Here is a 20,797-nt window from a genome sequence, read left to right on the forward strand (position 1 = left end):
GCATACGGATGGCACACTATCTGATTTTTGGAGGATGCAACAGGGACAAGGTTTTTTTTTTTTTTTTTAAAACTAGTGTGCACCTATCCTAAGGAAACTTTACATGGCAAGATAAATAAGTATGTGACCAGTAGTGAACAGAGGCTCCTTGTGTGTAGTGAATTCTTCCACTTGTGTAGAGTTTGACAACCACTAGACGTCTCTACGATGCAGAGAAGAGATTACACCCAGCATAGGCCTCTTTGGTATTATTGTATCTTGACGCCACCAGGAAAAACTGGTGGAGTCAAGATTGACAAGGAGGGTGACGCCCTCTTAACGTGATTGGCTGGAAGAGTTGGCTGTGCTGCAAGTCCTGGCAGCCCAGTAAGCTGATGCTGCAATCCAGGGAGGCCTTCACCTCCGTTCCTTCCCGAGGCACGCATTGGGCCAGGTGAAACTCCCTTCCCGGCGGGCAGAAGAAGGCACCCCGCTGCAATTCAGGGCAGCTGAAACACCCTCCCCGCCAGGCAGAAGGCGGCACCACTCTGAAATCCAGGGAGGGCTGCACCTCCGTTCCTTCCCAGCAGGAGGCGCGGATTGCCGCAGGTGAAACCCCCTCTCCGCTGGCAGGCCAGAATTACAGACCCCGCTCTGTGTTACAGCGCAGAGCGGGGTGGCATGAGGGAAGCCACAGGGCCATGAAGCAGCTTTGCCGGCGGCGCTGCTGAAGGCGCTTCCACCCCCCCCCCCCTCCCTCAGGACAGCCAGGACACAGTGCCGACCCGTGCACCCGCAACAGCACTACAGCATGGAGGCAGCAGCGGAGGGCGAGTTTCTGACATGCACCCCCCGCACACTTCATTAGGAGAGCAGGCAGACAACAGCGGCGGGGAAGTCACCGTTATAGCCACCGGCCCGCAGACAGCATCAGAAGGAGGAGGAGAGACGCTTAGCTGCTGTAATAGCCCTGCAGGTGAGCGGCAGCTAACAGACACCGAGCCCTCCTCACGGACTTACCAAGGCGCTTCCCCAATGCAGTTTACCTCCTTCCAGGACCTTCGCTGTTTGAGCCAAACAGGAGCTATGGGTGTGAAAGGGGCATTCCTCCTGTCAAACCCCTAGCTTCTGGTGGTGTCAAACTACAATACTGGCCTCTTTCACACGGGCTACAAAATTGCAAGATTTTGTAGCGATGCAACAATGCTGCAAAACGCATGCATGTGAAGCCCATGATTTCCAATGGGTTGTTTCACATGAGATGTTTTGTAGCCTGAAAGAACCCATTGGAAACCATGAGCTTCACATACATGCATTTTGTAGCGATGTCGCATCAAAATCTCATGATTTTGTAGCCTGCGTGAAAAGACATCAGAGTTTGAGAGGGAGCATATTATTGAAATGCGAGACGCTGGACGAACTGCCCCCATACCCCTGGACCGTTGTGACCAGACTGTTAGGAGGTGTTGGGACCAGTGGATGTGTGAAGGCACACAAGGTGACCAGGCTCAGGATGCCCTCCACAGACCACCAGTAGAGAGGAGCGTCTGACAAGCCCAAACAGCTCCAACAGGTGACACCATCGTTACACCTCTGTGTCTGTCGGAACCATTTCCAGGAACTTGTCTGAAGGACATTTGATCATTACCGGTTCTGTCTTTGACACCCACTGGTGCCTCCATTTGCAGTGGTGTCGTGTATGACGAAGCTATACTGCTACAGGGTGGAACCGGGGTGTCTTCAGCAATAAATCCAGGTTTAGTTTGGGCACTGATGATAGCCGTGTTCGTGTCTGGGGACCTTGGGGTAAGCGCCTCAATCCTGCCTTTGCTGTGGAGCGGCATACTGCCCCTACTATGGTCTGGGGGGCCATCATACACGGCAGTTGGTCACCCCTAGTAGGCCACCCAATCACTTACTTACCCCACCATTACAATCACACATATAAACATTTCATTCCCTCCCGACAACTCCTTCTAATGGGGGTTGGGCGGTGTTTGGCAAGGAGTGCATGACCCACTGTCAGTCCAGACTGGTGAGATCCGCTCCTCTCCAGCAGTGATATTGCTCCATGGAGGGCGGCACTGAGCAACGGTCACAGAGTCTAGACCACCAGGAGACGAAAGTACTATCATGATCCCGGAGACCCGCACATTCCTTTCCCCCTCCATCACTACCTCTCATCTTCCCCCCCCCTGAACACGTCACTAATGACGTCAACCACCACCCCTACAGCTCACCAATCAGCATTCTCCAAGGGTGTGGTTTGGTCTTGTGTTGCTTTCTGCCCTCCCTCACCCTCTCCCTGATTGGCATATTAACTTTTTCCACCCCATTTCTGCCCTAATCAGGAATTCCAGCAACCTGATTGGTTGTTTGGGTTGGCTGGATGTGCACGAGGCTAGAGTTCCGGAGATGTGCCCGTGAAGCCCGTGCTGAGCCGTCAGTGGCGGTGATCGGAGCTCGGGGCTCATGTTTATGCAATACATGTGGTGTGCTGTGTGAATATGGTGCATATTAACCTGGGTTCCCACACAGCGGAATCCCAGCGGAAATCTCGTGGTTTGGCCACAGCGAAAAACCGCAAGATTTCTGCCGGGAGAAGCGCTGCTTCAAAACCCGTGGGTTTTGAAGCGGCCCGGCCGCTCGCTCTTCCGCTGCGGACAGTGCTCCCATAGAAGAGAGCGCGGCCGCAGCGGAGGATGAAAAAGAATGAGCATGCTGTGCCGCAGCGGCGGTTTTGCCGTCCCGTGTGGATGAGATGTCTGAGAAATCTCGTCCACATGGTTGGCTAACTTCGGAATTAGCGGCCGCAGGCAGATTTGCGCGGCGAAATTCCGTCCCGTGTGAACCCAGCCTTAGTATGTTGATATGTGTGTATGCAGGTATGTGTGTCAGGCTACTGCGTGGTGGTGTGCTAGCATGTGGCCATGGGTGTATGTAGTTTGCGTGTATGTGTTGGGTCAGTGTTTTCATACAGTACATGTAGTGTGATCGTGTGTATGTGGTATATATTAGAGTGTGTAGGCTGTGTGTGGTATAGCCAGAGCACATAAGCGTGTAGTTGTGTGTATGCGGTATGTGTGGTGTACTGGCATGTGGTTGTGTGTGTTCAGTACGTTGAAGCATGTGTAGCTGTGTATGTGTTGTGCAGGTGCGTGGTCCTGTATATGCAGTACGTGTGGTGTGTGTTGTGTGAATATGCCACATATATGCATGGCGCACGCACACAAATTAGCGCATGTGTTTAGGCAAACACGCACTGCTTATTAGCATGTGTGGTACATATCAGGCTGGGTTCACACAGGGCAGATTGGCAGCGGCAAATCCGCCCGCGGCCGCTAATCTCGGGATTAGCCAGCCATGTGGACGAGATTTCTCAGAAACCTCATCCACACGGGATGGCCAATCCGCTGTTGGAAGTCCGGCTGAAACCGCGGCTGCCGCAGCCGCGGTTTCCGAAGATGCAGTATGTCTATTTACCTTTCCTTTTTTGTTTATTTTCGTCGCTGCCGCGCTCTCCTCTATGGGAGCACTGGTCGCAACGGAAAAGCAAGTGGCCGGGCCGCTTCAAAGCCGCCGCGGTTTCGCGGCGGTTCCCCCGGCAGTCATCTCGCGGTTTTTGCTGCGGCCAAACCGCGAGATTTCCGACGGGAATACACCCTGTGTGAACCCAGCCTCAGTGCGTGTGATGCATATTAGTGCGTTTGTGCACGAACTTTAGCGTGCGTGTTTGCGCGCACGGTGCATATTGGGGTGTGTGCGCGCGTGGAGTGCCTATTAGCGTGTGGTTGTGTGTGTGTGTGGTGCCTGTTAGCGTGTGGTTGTGTGTGTGGGGTAATAGACACGCCACACACAATCACATGGTAACAGGTACCACACACACACACACGCTAATATGCGCTTGAACACGCGCTAATATGCATCGCACGCTCACGCCCTGATATGCAGTGCACGCACACATGTGCTAAGATGCACCGCGCGCACACAAATATGTGCCATATTCACACACCACATGTACTGCATATACAGGACCACACACTTGCACAACACATACACAGCTACACATGCTGCAACGTACTGAATACACACGACCACATGCCAGTACACCACACATACCGCATACACACGACCACACGCTTATATGCTCTGGCTATACCACACACAGCCTACACACTAATATATACCGCATACACATGACCACACTACAAGTACTGTATAAAAACACTAAGACAACACATACACGCTAACTACATACACCCATGGCCACATGCTAGCACAGCACCACACATACCTGCATACACACATAGCCACACACTAATATGCACCATATTCACACAGCACACCACATGTATTGCATAAACATGAGCCCCGAGCTCCGATCACTGACAGCTCAGCACGGGCTTCACGGGCACATCTCCGGAACTCTATCCTCGTGCACATCCAGCCAGCCCAAACAACCAATCAGGTTGCTGGAATTCCTGATTAGGGCAGAAGTGGGGTGGAAAAAGTTAATATGTCTCCCCCACCCTCTCCCCGGTTGTCGGTGTTCCCCGCCTCCTCCAGCCTCCACTGACCGTTACATTATCTCACTGTGATCAGCAGTAGCGCTCCGTATGATGAGTACAGCCGGTAATCCCGTTGCGAGTAGTGTGGGGGCGCTGGAGGTGAATGTATGAGCACTGGGCGGGGCGCTGGCTCCTCCCCCGGGCTGGCTTTTATATTGTGCACACGAGGTCTCATGTGTTAATATGGCGATGAGGAAGATCTGACAACCGGCTTCGCACCGACTGTCAGGACGAGCAGCTACGACCTAGCGGGCATCCAGTGGTGAGTAGCGCGATCGGGGCTCAGCCTTTAGAATCTACGGCCTACAGACGCATCGGGATGGTTTGTAACGGTCGTTGCCGGCCGTTATTTATTGGATACATTCAAAAATATGATTGATTTTATTTAAAGAGCCTGAACGTTCGGAGCTTCCTGTAGCGCTGTGAACGTTCTATCGCCTTAACCCCATAGACCCCGGCTCGAAAACCATGACCAAATCAGTCTATGGTTGTACAGTAGCTGTGATCACTGCACACCTGACTGTTGTACCCTATAGAGATGTATACAGTATGTTAGGTCTATTATTATATGACTTTTGTTTATTGATCCCCTTAGAATCAACATGTACTAAAAGGGATCGGACCCCACTACCTTGATGTATAGCTGGTGTACATTCAAGGGTGCGCATTACAGTATCTTTTGGCTTGTTGAAAGTTTTCCCCCTTTTATGCCCCCTTTAACGTAAAGTGCCGGTAGCTTTCCACCATGTGGGTGCTGGCGGTGTACCCGCTGGCCTGAAGGCTGTCAGTAGTGCTCTCTCCGTCTTCCTGTATGATCTGCCAGCTGTCGGAACACGTGGTGTGCTCCGGAGAAGGGATTAATGGAAGGCCTGCTCCAGGCTAAAGCCTGCAATACATCCTGTATTAGAGGGACAACTTGGATTTTTTCCCCCCCTTCTTCTACTTTTTGCCGTCAGTGCCCATGTTTTATTTTGAGTGTCTATACTTCTAATTAGGCCATAAAGTGGGTCTCTGACTCATAAGTGTAACAAAATGACTTGCCAGGTATAATAAGGGCGTGTTGGTTCTACAAAAACTCTTTAGGGTTCTTCGTGTTAGTAACTTTGTTGGGTTCGTACAGGTCAATCAGGATCTGTTGTTGATCCTGAACATACGGAACCAGCGTGCATGGAGATTACATAATCGTGTTTTTTGTCTGTTATCGCTCTACACATTTAGATAGCCGTCTATCTCTTCTGGCCGGGCACAAGTGGGTATGTGTTTTGTATCTAGTGAGGAAGAAAGCTGCACCTCTAGCGGCAGCTTATCTCCCATATACAAAAGGATCAGGTAGTTGATATCCAACACAACATCTGCTGTTGTAGGAGAGTTGGGAGGCTTCCGTATATATCATGTAATTTGGATGGTCTTGTTGAAATTTGCAGGAAGGGGGTCAACTGATCTATATGCGGTATTTATTTAGTTTTTTTTTTTTTTTTTTAATGCGGTGGGGGAACCCGCTTAAATAAAAGTAGGGTACCCATATGAGGCCCTAATTGTGATCAGTTGCCTGATTGAACCCTAAGGTCCTATTTTGATGGGCTGACTTTCTGTTTGCAGCAATTGATGATCTCGCAAGTTGATTGGCGCTCACTGACTGCCATTTACATGCGTAGTCCCCATACTGTATGAGGCTGTGCGATCGTTGGCACGATCATTTGTCCCAATATAGTTTGCATATGTCGGCAGCACATCTGTCTACTCGGCGAGATGTGCAGCTGACAAATGATGACTTTTATGTATGCCCGTATAAAAGAACTGATCAGCCGACAAACAAGCATTTGCCCATGTCGACTGGGTATGTTTACACAGGGCATTGGTCGGGAATAAGAGACTGTCAGCATCTTTTTGCAGCCCTCTGAGAGCAACACAAGGTAGTGACAGCTATGCTGACTAGTGATGTCTGCTGTGTGGATCTGTGCAGTAGTTTAGGAGAAACTTGCGTTTTATCAGTAGCAGCGAATGCTTAGAGGACTACAAGAAGTAGTCGGGATATTCATGAGCTGCAGGTTAGCTACACCCACCGTCCAGCCATTGACTGCTGTCTGCCTATTACCATGCATAGTGAGAGAGCTACCAATCACTGGCTGGAAGGCGGAGGGGGTGTGGATATCCTGCAGCTCATGAGTATGTATGACTAGTTCCGTGTATAAAGCCACACTCACACATGCGTTCAGAAAATGTAGCTCAAAATCATGGCATTTTTACAGTGATCTTGAGCGTCGTTTTTGAATGCATGTCGCAGCGCTTTTTAACGTACCCCATCATTGTGATGGGATGCGTTAATAAGTGCGAAAATGGAATAAGCAGCGTTTATAAACACCGCGTTCCAGCACAGGTCTGTGAGGCCCCATTGAAATCAGAGCGTTGCACCGCAGTTATCCTGGTGCTTAGGACCCTGTGCTAATGGCAGTAGAAAGCGGTACATGCGAGAGTGGCCTAACTGCTACTAATAAAAATGCAAGTGTCTCCAAAACTACTGCACAGATGCATATCAGGATGGTTTTACACCTTTGTTGGGGATTCCGCTTTCCTGCAGTGTTCAGGGAGCAGAAAAGGGGAATCCCTGCAGCTCTGTCTCCGAACAGTACCGAACTGACCCCATTGACTATAATGGGGTTCACTTTCCACCCAACCTTTTGGATGAAAGAAACAGATTAGAGTTTCTGTTTAAGTTTCGGTTGCCCCCCTTTGAAATTTTGAAGGCCAAGGGCCCTGTACATTATTACTTGGGCCCTAGACCACGTGGTAGGTGTGCTGAATTATCTGCTATCTATATGGTGGAGGGATCGTACGTACCTCTTGGCTAGTAGTCCACACACTACATTCTGTCCCTGCTGTGTGGGAGATATATATACCGTAGTTGGCTTTAATGAGTTACATATCTGACTTCTTGGCAGTGAGTGGGGCAGACGTTAAGCAACTCGCACACAGGACCTTGGGCCCATCTTTATCTCCATTACCTTGGATGATATGTGTTAAATTTACAGCAGGGATATAAGGAAGCATCTGTCATTGGTTAATAACTTTTTAGTAGTTGTTGCCAATATGGTGTTATCTAGCATCCGATAACTGCTGGTATTTCATTGTTCCACCCTGTGATTGTAGTTATATGTTAATCGGCAACTTGTGAGTCGGAAACATGTCTACAATTAACCCCTGTTATGTAGAAGGTAGACGTGACTACCTGCAGTTTTCAGCATCTTGTGTATCTGCAGGTGGAAGCCCCTTCGTATAGTGTTGCTTTTAAAGTCTCATTATGTAGTCGTAGAGTGACTAAAATCCCTTTCTGTAATGAGCGCTGGGTCAAGTTCATTCTGGCACTTTCTTTTCATCTTCTCTGGTCATGGATGTGTGCACATGGCTGGTGTCCTTGGCTAGAGACTTCAATAAGTCTATAAGAACTACTGCAGCAGACTTCCCCTTTACTGAAGGGCACTTTCACCGTCCTGCTGTGCACAGATATGTGATTAATTCAGGCTGTAGTTTCCCTGCTGTCCCCTTTTGTCATGTGGTTTTGGGAGAGGCACCAGTCTGTGTTGGGAGGGGGTGCTGCTTTCTGAGCAATGGGGCATCCAGACTCAGCCGGTTGCTGCTTTGTGTAATGGAGGAGGGATTCTGTAATAGAGGAAATGTCGTCACCTTGAGTGAGTCAGCCTCTCCATGCCCACCCAGCAGCACATATCCTCTATAATGCATGCTGCAGGTCTGCCTGGTGCAGAATAACACATGGCAGCCTGTACAGGGAGAGTTCTAGCCGTACGCAGGACGGCCCGTATTGTGGGTTGCTATAGACTGTCACGCCTAGCTTGACTGTGCATTGGCTAAGATTATATACCTTTCTCAGAATCATGGGGCTAGTGGTGCCTGTAGTGGCAGCTATCTGCCAAAACTTATGTAACAGTATGCCAGTTGCATCTGGTTTCCACATACTGTCCAGTTGTTGGTCTAGGTCCCGAAGGGAGGCTCTAGTACCCTGTTGTATTGCCTCTAGCTTGGGTACAAGATGTGATGTGGGATGGTATGGAGGCTCTAGTACCCTGATTGGCTGCCTCTAGCTTTGATACTAGTGGGCATGGAGGCTCTAGTACCCTGTTGGGCTGCCTCTAGCTTGGATTCAAGATGTAATATAGGTGGGCATGGAGGCTCTAGTATCCTGTTGGGCTGCCTCTAGCTTGGATTCAAGATGTAATATAGGTGGGCATGGAGGCTCTAGTACCCTGTTGGGCCGCCTCTAGCTTGGATGTAAGATGTGATATGGGCGGGTAATTGGGCATACAGGTTGGTTCACATTTCCTGTAATTGAGCCTCTAGATTGTGTAAACTCGTAGACTGTTGAAGTTGGCGTCCCAGATGGTAACATACATGTTTTATTGGTGATAAATCTGGCGAATGGGCAGCCACAGAAGTGTGACAACGTTGTGGAGACATCCCTGTGACCCCCTTGTGTGTGCGGCCGAGCATAATCCTGCTGGAAAATGCCCCTTGGAAGCCCTGGCCTCTTAGGTGTATGGACAGCGGACATCAGATGACCGCAGCAGCGTTACAATCCCAAACTCCTGGCAACATCTTGCTTAGGGCGTGTGTGCTGATGCCAGGAGGCATATTAGCACTTTCTGCTTAGCTTAAGCAGCGCTGCTGATTAGAGCCACCTGATTGGCTCTTCGGCACCACGTGACTACACAGCGTGCACGCGGATTGCCTTCAGCAGCCGTGCACTACACACTACACTTAAGCAGCACGGGGTTGGGGTTTGGGGTTGGGGTTTAGGGTTGGGTTTAGGTTTAGGTAAACCTAACCCTAAACCTAACCCTGTGCTGCTTAACTGTAGTGTGTAGTGCACGGCTGCTGAAGGCAATCCGCGTGCACGCTGTGTAGTCACGTGGTGCCGAAGAGCCAATCAGGTGGCTCTAATCAGCAGCGCTGCTTAAGCTAAGCAGAAAGTGCTAATATGCTGCCAGGAGTCCAGGTGGTGACACTACAGCCTCTAACTTCCACTGGTCATACACCCGAAAGTAGATGAATAATGATCATCCCTGGGGAAAAATGTAGATCTGTCCACAGATAATTGGGAATGTAAAATAAGTATGCCCGTCATTGAACATGAATGTATAACCTACTTCAGGACGGCATGGCATTTGGTTTAGTCACACCAGCAGTGTTTTTCGTAATCTTGGGTGTCAATGATCTCTGCTTGAAATGTCTTATCTGATGAGCTGTGAATATCACAGAAATAATCCGTATAAATGACTTTTATCTCCTTGGCAGAGTGGCATCACCTTTTTAATGCTCTCATAAATTGGCAAGGATGGGCTCAGCTTTTAGCATGCGTTTATTACAATATTACATATTCTAGGGCTGTACCATACCAGTAATGAAAGCAGTGAGATGCCAGGGGCTATGTTGTTTATGACAATTTTGCAACAATGTGGCATCTGTTTATTGCAGTTACCATTTATGACTCCTGTAAAAGTAGCAACGGGAAGTTACTTGTTATAAATGTAGTAATAACTCGTGCTGACCACACATCATGGGACTGTTGTTCTGGTATGTAGCCTTGGCTACCCAATGTCGTCACAAGAGTGCCAGTGTTGTAACTTGCTAATGACCCATTATTAATAGTAGCGTGTTTTAGACCTGTAAAGGCAACAGATCTCCATTAAACTATGTGGCATTGCTAGACCATTCAAGGGGTTGTCCTGCGGCAGCAAGTGGGTCTATACACTTCTGTATGGCCATATTAATGCACTTTGTAATGTACATCGTGCATTAATTATGAGCCATACAGAAGTTATTCACTTACCTGCTCCGTTGCTGGCGTCCCCGTCGCCATGGATCCGTCTAAATTCGCTGTCTTCTGGCGTTTTTAGACGCGCTTGCGCAGTCCGGTCTTCTCCCTGGTGAATGGGGCCGCTCGTGCCAGAAAGCGGGTCCTCGTAGCTCCGCCCAGTCACGTGTGCCGATTCCAGCCAATCAGGAGGCTGGAATCGGCAATGGACCGCACAGAGCCCACGGTGCACCATGGGAGAAGACCCGCGGTGCATCGTGGGTGAAGATCCCGGCGGCCATCTTGGTGAAGGAAGAAGGAAGACGTCGCAGAGCGGGGATTCGGGTAAGTAATGAAATTTTTTTTTTTTTTAACACATCCTTTGGGGTTGTCCTGCGCCGAACGGGGGGCCTAATGGGGGAAAAAAAAAAACGTTTCGGCGCAAGACAACCCCTTTAACTTATTTTGATATAACAAACCCCCACCCCCAGATCCATGCAGCTCTGAGGGACCACACGTCTGACATCATTGGATGGCCATCTATTTCATGGGTGTCTCATCTTGACAATGCCTTGTTTTCATTCTGAGATTCTAGGGATGGGGCCGGCCATGATGGGGGCAATCTAAACTGGACAAGCCATTATCATAGAAGGCGTGGGGTCACTAGGCTTGTCCTACTATCTCCCACATGGACTGTCCCCATAAACATAAGATAATCATTGGTGTGTCAACACTATTCCGGTCATGGACCCTCAACACGTAATACAAGGGACTGCTACAAGTGCTCGAAACAAAAAACCTTTATCCTGACCATGATGCCCATATGTTGTGTATATTGCTTATCTTCTCTGACTGGACCCACCAAGAAGACATGGGGTGGGGGGATTAAGAATGGCATATACACCTGTCTTTATATGACTTTTCCTGGTGCACAACGCCCCGCCTTCCTTTATAGAATTTTTAGGTTGTAGCAGTCGTAGTATCACTATATCTATACGTCTGTCTCCAAAGGTGTGTGTGTGTACATGTGTCAAACACTAGGCCTGCGGGGAGGGTGGGTGGGGGCAGGTCAGGTCAGATTCTGCAGGACTGGAGCTACAGGCTGGGTACGTGCAATGCTTGTAGGGTTGAGGCCAATTGAGGGGTTGCTATTACTACCAGGACCCCTATAGGGGTCACTCTTTCTATACAGTATTACAATCAGCCCTTTGAGTGCAACCAAAGGGCCCCTGTCCATGGGCGAGGCGGAACATCGCTAGCGATATTCTGCCGCAGGGGACAGCTGACCGTTCTCTGTGGTGAGCCTATCCAACAGATGGGCTCACCGCGGAGAATCGTGGCAAATCGCAGCATGCCGCCATTTGAGTCCCACGAGCGGAGAATCTATGAAAAGCATGCACTGCATTACTCGCGGCCGGATTACCGCCGCGAGTAACGCAATGCAATATCGTCCATGGACAGGAGCCCTAAGGCTGATGTGGCTCTTGGTGAAAATTATTTTGAGATCACTGGGCTAAGGTTTTTGAGGGCAATATGTACCAAGCATCCAGAGCAGTATAGGCTAAAGTAATCGGTATAGGATGTGGTTGTGTGGTACGGTGTATACAGTAGTCTATGGCAGTATAGGCTGGTATTATTGTATCTTGATGCCACCAGGAAGTCCTGGTGGAGACAAGAGTGACAGCTCGGTGACACCCCCTGTGCCTGATTGGCTGCAGAGAAGGCTCCCCTGCAGGTCCTGGCAGGCCACTATCATTCTCATGTTCTGGCACCCAGCCCTGCTTGAAGCTGCTTGCTGCTGGCGTCAGTCTGCCAGGCTCCCCAGCCATTCAATTTGGTTGCCGATGCTGCAGTTTGCCGCAGCTGTTTGTGATTCCCGCTGGCAGCAGAGTATAGATCTGCAGTCCCGGCTCCCGGCCCCGCTCCCCGGCCTCCCCGCTGCTCCTTGTTCTTCCCTGGCGGCTGTAGCGTCCCACCTTCACTCCCTGTAGCTGCCCCGTTGTCAGCGGTCCGGCTCGTCCGGCAGCGGTCTGGCAGTACAGACAGCTAGCTGTGTCCGTGGGGTGCGCACACCGCTCTGACCCACAGCATGGGGGAGGATGGCATTGCGAGCGGCGGTGGGGTGTATGGCTGGATGTTGTTGTATCTTGACGCGCAGCTTCCAGGACCTTGCAGTATTGACCCAATCCGGAGGTAGGGGTGTGGAATGGGTGTTCCTGCATCAAAGCCCTGTCAAACCCATAGCTTCTGGTGGCGTCATTATACAATTATACCATATAGGCTGAGGTAATTGGGGGTTGTGTGTGTGTGTGTGTGTGTGTTTTTATAATCTCCTCATTACTTAAACCTATAGGCTAAGGTAACGGGGAGCGGTATATACAGTACACACGGTGCAGTATGGGCTGAGGTAACGGGGAGCGGTATATACAGTACACTTGGGGCAGTATGGGCTGAGGTAACGGGGAGCGGTATATACAGTACACTCGGGGCAGTATGGGCTGAGGTACTGGGGAATGGTATATACAGTACACTCGGGGCAGTATGGGCTGAGGTAACGGGGAGTGGTATATACAGTACACATGGGGCAGTATGGGCTGAGGTAACGGGGAGCGGTATATACAGTACACTTGGGGCAGTATGGGCTGAGGTAACGGGGAGTGGTATATACAGTACACTTGGGGCAGTATGGGCTGAGGTAACGGGGAGCGGTATATACAGTACACTCGGGGCAGTATGGGCTGAGGTAACGGGGAGCGGTATATACAGTACACTTGGGGCAGTATGGGCTGAGGTAACGGGGAGCGGTATATACAGTACACTTGGGGCAGTATCGGCTGAGGTAACGGGAAGCGGTATATACAGTACACACGGGGCAGTATCGGCTGAGGTAACGGGGAGCGGTATATACAGTACACACGGGGCAGTATCGGCTGAGGTAACGGGGAGCGGTATATACAGTACACACGGGGCAGTATCGGCTGAGGTAACGGGGAGCGGTATATACAGTACACACGGGGCAGTATCGGCTGAGGTAACGGGGAGCGGTATATACAGTACACACGGGGCAGTATCGGCTGAGGTAACGGGGAGCGGTATATACAGTACACATGGGGCAGTATGGGCTGAGGTACTGGGGAATGGTATATACAGTACACTCGGGGCAGTATGGGCTGAGGTAACGGGGAGTGGTATATACAGTACACATGGGGCAGTATGGGCTGAGGTAACGGGGAGCGGTATATACAGTACACTTGGGGCAGTATGGGCTGAGGTAACGGGGAGTGGTATATACAGTACACTTGGGGCAGTATGGGCTGAGGTAACGGGGAGCGGTATATACCGTACACTCGGGGCAGTATGGGCTGAGGTACTGGGGAATGGTATATACAGTACACTCGGGGCAGTATGGGCTGAGGTACTGGGGAGTGGTATATACAGTACACATGGGGCAGTATGGGCTGAGGTAACGGGGAGCGGTATATACAGTACACTCGGGGCAGTATGGGCTGAGGTACTGGGGAATGGTATATACAATACACTCGGGGCAGTATGGGCTGAGGTAACGGGGAGCAGTATATACAGTACACATGGGGCAGTATGGGCTGAGGTAACGGAGTGGTATATACAGTACACTCGGGACAGTATGGGCTGAGGTACTGGGGAATGGTATATACAGTACACTCGGGGCAGTATGGGCTGAGGTAACGGGGAGCGGCATATACAGTACACTCGGGGCAGTATGGGCTGAGGTAACGGGGAGCGGTATATACAGTACACTCGGGGCAGTATGGGCTGAGGTAACGGAGTGGTATATACAGTACACTCGGGGCAGTATGGGCTGAGGTACTGGGGAATGGTATATACAGTACACTCGGGGCAGTATGGGCTGAGGTAACGGGGAGTGGTATATACAGTACACTTGGGGCAGTATGGGCTGAGGTAATGGGGAGCGGTATATACAGTACACACGGTGCAGTATGGGCTGAGGTAATGGGGAGCGGTATATACAGTACACTCGGGGCAGTATGGGCTGAGGTAACGGGGAGCGGTATATACAGGACAGTATTGTCTGAGGTAATGGGGAGTGGTATATACAGTACACTCGGGGGAGTATGGGCTGAGGTAACGGGGAGCGGTATATACAGTACACTCGGGGCAGTATGGGCTGAGGTAACGGGGAGCGGTATATACAGTACACTCGGGGCAGTATGGGCTGAGGTAACGGGGAGCGGTATATACAGTACACATGGGGCAGTATGGGCTGAGGTAACGGGGAGCGGTATATACAGTACACTTGGGGCAGTATGGGCTGAGGTAACGGGGAGCGGTATATACAGTACACTTGGGGCAGTATGGGCTGAGGTAACGGGGAGTGGTATATACAGTACACTCGGGGCGGTATGATCTGGGGTAATGAGGAGCGGTAAATACAGTACACTTGGGGGCAGTATGGGCTGAGGTAACCGGGAGCGGTATATACAGTACACTCGGGGCAGTATGATCTGGGGTAATGAGGAGCGGTAAATACAGTACACTTGGGGGCAGTATGGGCTGAGGTAAAGGGGTGCGGTATATACAGTACACTTGGGGCAGTATGGGCTGAGGTAACAGGGAGTGGTATATACAGTACACTTGGGGCAGTATGGGCTGAGGTAACGGGGAGCGGTATATACAGTACACACGGTGCAGTATGGGCTGAGGTATATACAGGGAGGCAGAGTGTATATACAGAGTGTATGGGCTGAGGTATATACATGGAGGCAGAGTGTTTATAGGAGGGATAGGCTGCACTGACATGTTACATATAGTCTAGGCAGGCTGTTGTGCTCTGTGGGGGGTATATGCCGGGCTGTGGTTCTCGCTGTATATTGGGCTGTGCGGTCGGGTAAGAGGGAGCCGGCTCCCTCCTCCATCAGTCTTATCACTGGTTTGTTCGAACAGAGCCGTTTTGGCGCCCACTCCGCGCCCCTCCCCCTTCTGGTCCCCGCGGCTTTTTTGCGCCTTTGTGCCAAATCGAGCGGGAAGTGAGACAGCAGGACAGCGGTCAGCTCTCCGGTAGTCGGTAAGCAGCTCGGTTATGTGGGGACAGGTGGAACGAGCCGTAGTCGCTGCAGGAGACGGCGGCAAGGTCAGAGCAGCTGCAGTACAGACGCCGCGTCTTCTGGGGGTGTTAGAGGGAAGTTCTCGGTGCCGCACCGCATCGTGTCTGTACAGTGTGTGACCGCGCCAAGCTCCGCGGCCGGGCTGTATTACCGGGCGACAGAAGTAACCGGCGCCTTGTGCCGGACCACAGCAGAACGTTGTATGGGAGTCAGTGATGCCAGGCTGGCACTAAGTCACACTGTCTACTTAACCTGGGCAAGAAGGGCACTTTCACTGAAGGTGTAAATGCATAATGCCCATTATATGCCGCCACCTGCCATGGAGCCGCTGTGCAGGGTTTAGAAACCTAAACCTGACCTCTGTGCCTCCTCCACAGATCCGGTCATCCTGAGACTTGTAGTTCTGCATATTAAAGGTCAACTGTTAGTTCTCTATAGCTAGTACAGTAAACTAATCCCGGGCTGCCTTCACACCCTCGTTGGGGTCAGATCAGGGGTCCGGTCTCTGCTCCATCTGTTTTTGTTTGTTTGTTTGTTTTTTTGGGGGGGGGACGACCCTTTTGTTTTTTTTTGTTTTGTTTTTTTTTTGTGAAAGAACGACCCAGTTTGCAGCATCAGGTATTCAAATTGTGTTTTATTTTTTTTCTTTTTAATGATTGGGGGGGGGGGGGGGGTGAAAACAAACTGAAGCCTTTCTGTGTGGTTTAATTTTTTTTTTTTTCCTGTATGCAAACTTGCTGTTGAGCGATCTGATGGGTGGTCTGGACTCCTCCCCATCAACCCCTTTAATTACTGCCCCAAGATGATGTGATTCAGAACCGCCTATCTGCCTCACGTGTCTGTGTGCTGGAAAGTGCAGAAACTATGTATAGGGGCAATTGTGAGCCCTTTAATGTGGCCGGCCCACATGTAGCTTACATTGGGGGGGGTTTGCATTCTCTTGACTTGATATTTGTGTGCCGTGGTTTTCCAATCCGTTTTTACAGCCTGAAACTCCACTTAAAGGTTGCGTTTACACTGGTGGGGGGGTGGGGGGATTTTCACTGCGTTCCCCGTGGCGATAATCCGTCCGTGGGGAACGCAGTGAACGCTTAATGGAATGCGCAGCCCCCCTGTCTGCGAGCGGAGAATCATTGTGATTCTCCGCTTGCGGCCGACAATTCGCTGCGAATTGCCGCGATTCTCCGTGGTGAGCCTATCTGTCAGATAGGAACATCGCAGAGATTTGTCTGCAGGCTCCTGCTCCCGGGCGGTGGCTCCTGCATCAGAGATTCGCCGCGGGAATTCGCAACGCCCGTGGACGGGCAGGTTTACTCTAAGGCTGGGGGCAATCGCTGCAGAATTTCCGTGTGGCCTTTCTGCACGGAAATTCCACCCGCGTCTTTTTATCCCAGGAGAAAGCAGCAAAGGGGACGAGATTTACATGCTGTGGCCAAGCCGCGCTGAGATTGACATGCCACGCGGAATTCAAAGATGCGGCATGTCAATTCTTTTTCCCGTTTAGGTGGCGGCCGCTGCTCTCGTCTCTATGGGCAGAGATGGCCACAGCGGAATGCAGGCTGTGAAGCTGCACTTCTGCCGCAGCAATCTCGCTGTATTTCCGTGCAGTCATTCCGCGAGATTTCCGCAGGATTTCGGTCCTGTGTGTCTTCAGCCTTAAAGTGAATGGTATTAACCCTTTCCAATCCACTGTCTGACCCTTTGAAGACATTATGATTTAAGGCTGTACAGCTCCGGTGTTGGGGTTCTCTTACTGTATATTGCCAGCCTCTCTGCTGTCGGAGCCTATCCAACGTGTCACCTCATGCAGTACTGGCTCTAGCCAGCATATAGCGCCGTTGTATAACGGCAGAAAAAGAGTAAGCCCCCCCCCCCCCTAGGAAAACCAGGATACAAATTTGGATTGGAAAGGGTTAACGCAAATCCTAATGTTAGAGATGTTGGGGTGAAATGCTGCGGATCTTCTGCTGTAACAATTGTGGCAATTCTGTAGTGGAACTGCGACTTGTGAAGCACCCTAAGCCAGTAAATTTCCATGTTGCTCCTGAAGTCCCTTTCCATGTTGCTGCGGCCTGTCAGGCGCTCCGTGCCTCCTCCTCCATAGCCATGACATAGTCATGTGGTTGCTGCAGGCAAGTATCCACTGGTCCGGCTTACTGGGGAGGGCTGCAGGAGACAGAACGATCTCATGAACTTTAATTGAAATGTTCTTAATCACTCGGCAACTGTTGGAATTCATTTGTTTAAAAAAAAAATCAAGATGGGATTAAGAGATTACAGCGTAAATCCTGCAGGTTATTATAGTCTGTGTGCAGGAAGTTCACGTATCAAGATGTATCTGTAGCTTGGAAGGCTCTACGCCAGACATAACCCTCTAAAGCAGTGGGGCAGATGTACTAATGTCACTGCGCCTTGGCCTATACAGAACATCAGAGCAAGTTTGACACCAGTTTAGGGTATGATGCCGAATGCAATTAACATGCACCAAAAGTTGGGTGTAAACTAGGCCAAACAATGGGTGGCTGAACAAAAGTATGTAAAGATGTGCCACATTGCATCATGGTGGTTCAAGCTGTGTGATGCACCGCTGTCTGAAGAGGTGTCAAAGTAAAAGGGTATCTGGACTTCTTAGAAAAACTTCTGACAAGTCAGGCTTTGATAAGTGGGGGTCTTGATGAACTCACAATCACAAGCAGTAAAGCGCCTCCTCTGGTGAACTTTAACAGCGCTGCTCCTAAGTGTCTAGCCATTCCCGGCTCATTGGGCACCCATCCACTTATCTCTGGTTCTAGCGGATACTTTCTTCCGACTTTTATGACACTGGTTTAGTTACAGGATGTTCGTTCCCTTGTGAGTGGCGGAATGTTATCCCGCCGCCTGTTATTTTTCTGTCAAATATTCAATGATTAGCTCTTAATTGTAACTCCTTATCTCTTTTATAAGGGTCAATGGCTGTTTTACAGCCCCAGCCGAGTTGAAAACCAATTAACCTGTTGGTCAATTTCAGTAATTTCCTATACTGAAACAGTGCCAAATGATGTACACACCTAGAATCATTACGCCAAAGTATTCCCAAAATGCCTATAAAAAGGCGCTGCTTGTGGCATCGCCTTATTTTGGCAAAAGGGCTAGTTGGCAGCGCACCTGTCTTATACCTGTCTTTTAAAGCCTTGTTTCTTGTCTCCTTCCAGAATGAAGAGTCTGCTTGATTTCTTGTGTTTGGCACCATGGAATTTTCTTCACCTATAACCCACCAGAGCCAAAGGAACTGTAAAAAGCCAATTTCCATACAGAGCAAATAGCAAAGACTTTCGACCGAGACTCTCGGCCCTACTCAGTTTACTGCATATTTAATTTTATAGTAATTTATTGAATTCTTTTCATACCTCACATTTTTGTTTACATATTAAGTATTTTATTTTTTTAATCTATTTCCATATTTGAGCCAAAAAAAAATAAAAAATGGAATCGACAACAACAGTTTTGAGCGTAATTACCAGCACCTTGCAGGAGGGAGTTGCAGGGGCTGTAATGCCTAACTCCCTTTGGATGCTGGTGGTCGGTTTTATCATAGCCTTTGTGCTTGCTTTCTCGGTTGGTGCCAATGATGTAGCAAACTCTTTTGGCACAGCTGTGGGCTCTGGTGTGGTGACCTTAAGACAAGCTTGCATTCTGGCGTCCATCTTTGAAACCGTGGGATCTGTTCTTTTGGGCGCAAAAGTGAGTGAAACCATTCGGAAAGGACTGATCGACGTCACGATGTACAACTCGACACAGGAGCTGCTAATGGCTGGTTCCATCAGTGCCATGTTTGGTGAGTATCCATGGGTTTTGTAGCACTTAGTAAGGAGCCGATGCACAGAGCTTTATCGTCTATGCCAAGAGCACTTTCATCCTGCTGCCACAGCAGATTTGCACGTGCGCTTTGTAGGGTATGGCGAAGGGGAGCAATTAATTACCTTCTCCCTGCTAGTGTCTGCAGGAATTAGATTATGTCTAGATCAGGTGGCCTCACGAAAAATAACGCTTGCTGACTGTATCCGTGTGGACTAAAGGAAACTGCAGAGAAAACTGCCTCTTTTTTTTGCCAGTTGCTATGTATTGCAGAATGTAGCGCCGCTCCTAGTAGAATTACAGAAGATGCATTTAATCTGGTGCTTTTAGCAAACTCGATGGCTTCTCTTACTTCATACCCGAATCTAATGTGCCATTTCTGTATTTTGCATATTCTTGCTGGCAGAGAGTAATTTAGGCTTTGTTTTTTTTCTCCCCCCCCCCCCCCCCCCCCCCCCTCCTTGCAATAGTCAGAGTAGTGACGAACATGCTGATTTTTTTTCAATAGATTTGTGACTTATTGGATAATGTGCTGTAGTTTTCGGAACTTGTATGTTTGTCCAGCAGCGCATGGCCACAGAAGAGTCGCACGTACTGACAGTTTCCTCACTATTGCAGAGCACAGCTAGAAAACTGTCAATCACAGTTGGGTTAGTGACCGCTCATGAATAAGCACGACTCCTCTCTGGCTGTTTGGTTGGATATTCATGTAGGCTCTGAAAAACTACTGCCCGCTAGACTGCTGGAATATTGAGGGCAGCATAAATGATGCTTTTATTTTATTTTTATTCTGATTCCCAAAAATTTAGTTTCGTTGTCACTCTGCCCAACCTTAATGTTACCAAGGTCGCTTAAAGAGACTGTCAGCTGTGGAAAAGAGCGGACAAGTAATGATCGCAGCTGAAGACAGACGCATTGCCTTCTATGTGACTGTCTTCAGCCGCTGAGATGAGCCAACAAGTAATGTTGATGGTGCCCATTTCGGTGATCAGTTGGGGTCTCAGAACCTGGACCCGAATCATCAAACCTTGACATGATATGAAATATCAAACCTATATAGATTTATTTTTTTTTTTTTTTTTGAAGAGCAGTAAGTTTTTCTGTGATTTCATGCATTAAGCATTCTTTTCCCTGTTGAATTGCAGGTTCTGCTGTGTGGCAACTAGCGGCTTCCTTCCTGAAACTGCCAATCTCTGGAACCCACTGCATTGTTGGGGCTACTATCGGCTTCTCTCTGGTGGCGAAAGGACAGGAGGGAGTCAAGTGGACGGAGCTGCTTCGCATCGGTAAGTGTCTGGCACTCTTCACAACAATGCCATAAAGACACGGCTCCTCCTGTGATTTATGCTGGGTTGTAAAGTTGATGCTTTTACTGTGGCATCGCATGTCAAGAATTAACTTTATGGTAGATTCACACATTTAATCAGGTGACACCTGACTTCCATGGGAAAATAATTGTGTGCACTAATCTTACTAATTATTTCAGGCTCTCCTCATGGCCTAACCTC

At 49.6% G+C, this 20,797-nt stretch overlaps 1 protein-coding gene across 2 annotated transcripts in view; it reads left to right on the forward strand.

Annotated features, from left to right (window-relative positions):
• The first annotated feature begins 4,580 nt into the window (after positions 1 to 4,580).
• The window catches only part of SLC20A1 (solute carrier family 20 member 1), a 31,333-nt gene continuing 15,116 nt past the window's right edge, over positions 4,581 to 20,797 (forward strand). The window contains exons 1-3 of one of the 2 annotated variants that reach the window (XM_066593133.1): positions 4,581 to 4,809; positions 18,647 to 19,269; positions 20,435 to 20,575. In XM_066593133.1, coding sequence (XP_066449230.1) covers positions 18,918 to 19,269; positions 20,435 to 20,575 — 493 coding nt within the window. In that variant the 5' untranslated portion in view covers positions 4,581 to 4,809; positions 18,647 to 18,917. Of the gene's footprint in view, positions 4,810 to 15,323; positions 15,416 to 18,646; positions 19,270 to 20,434; positions 20,576 to 20,797 lie in introns of those variants that run through there. The other variant, XM_066593134.1, reaches the window with a different exon arrangement.

This window comes from Eleutherodactylus coqui, chromosome 2 (genome assembly GCF_035609145.1).
Source record: "Eleutherodactylus coqui strain aEleCoq1 chromosome 2, aEleCoq1.hap1, whole genome shotgun sequence".
Lineage (NCBI taxonomy): Eukaryota > Metazoa > Chordata > Amphibia > Anura > Eleutherodactylidae > Eleutherodactylus > Eleutherodactylus coqui.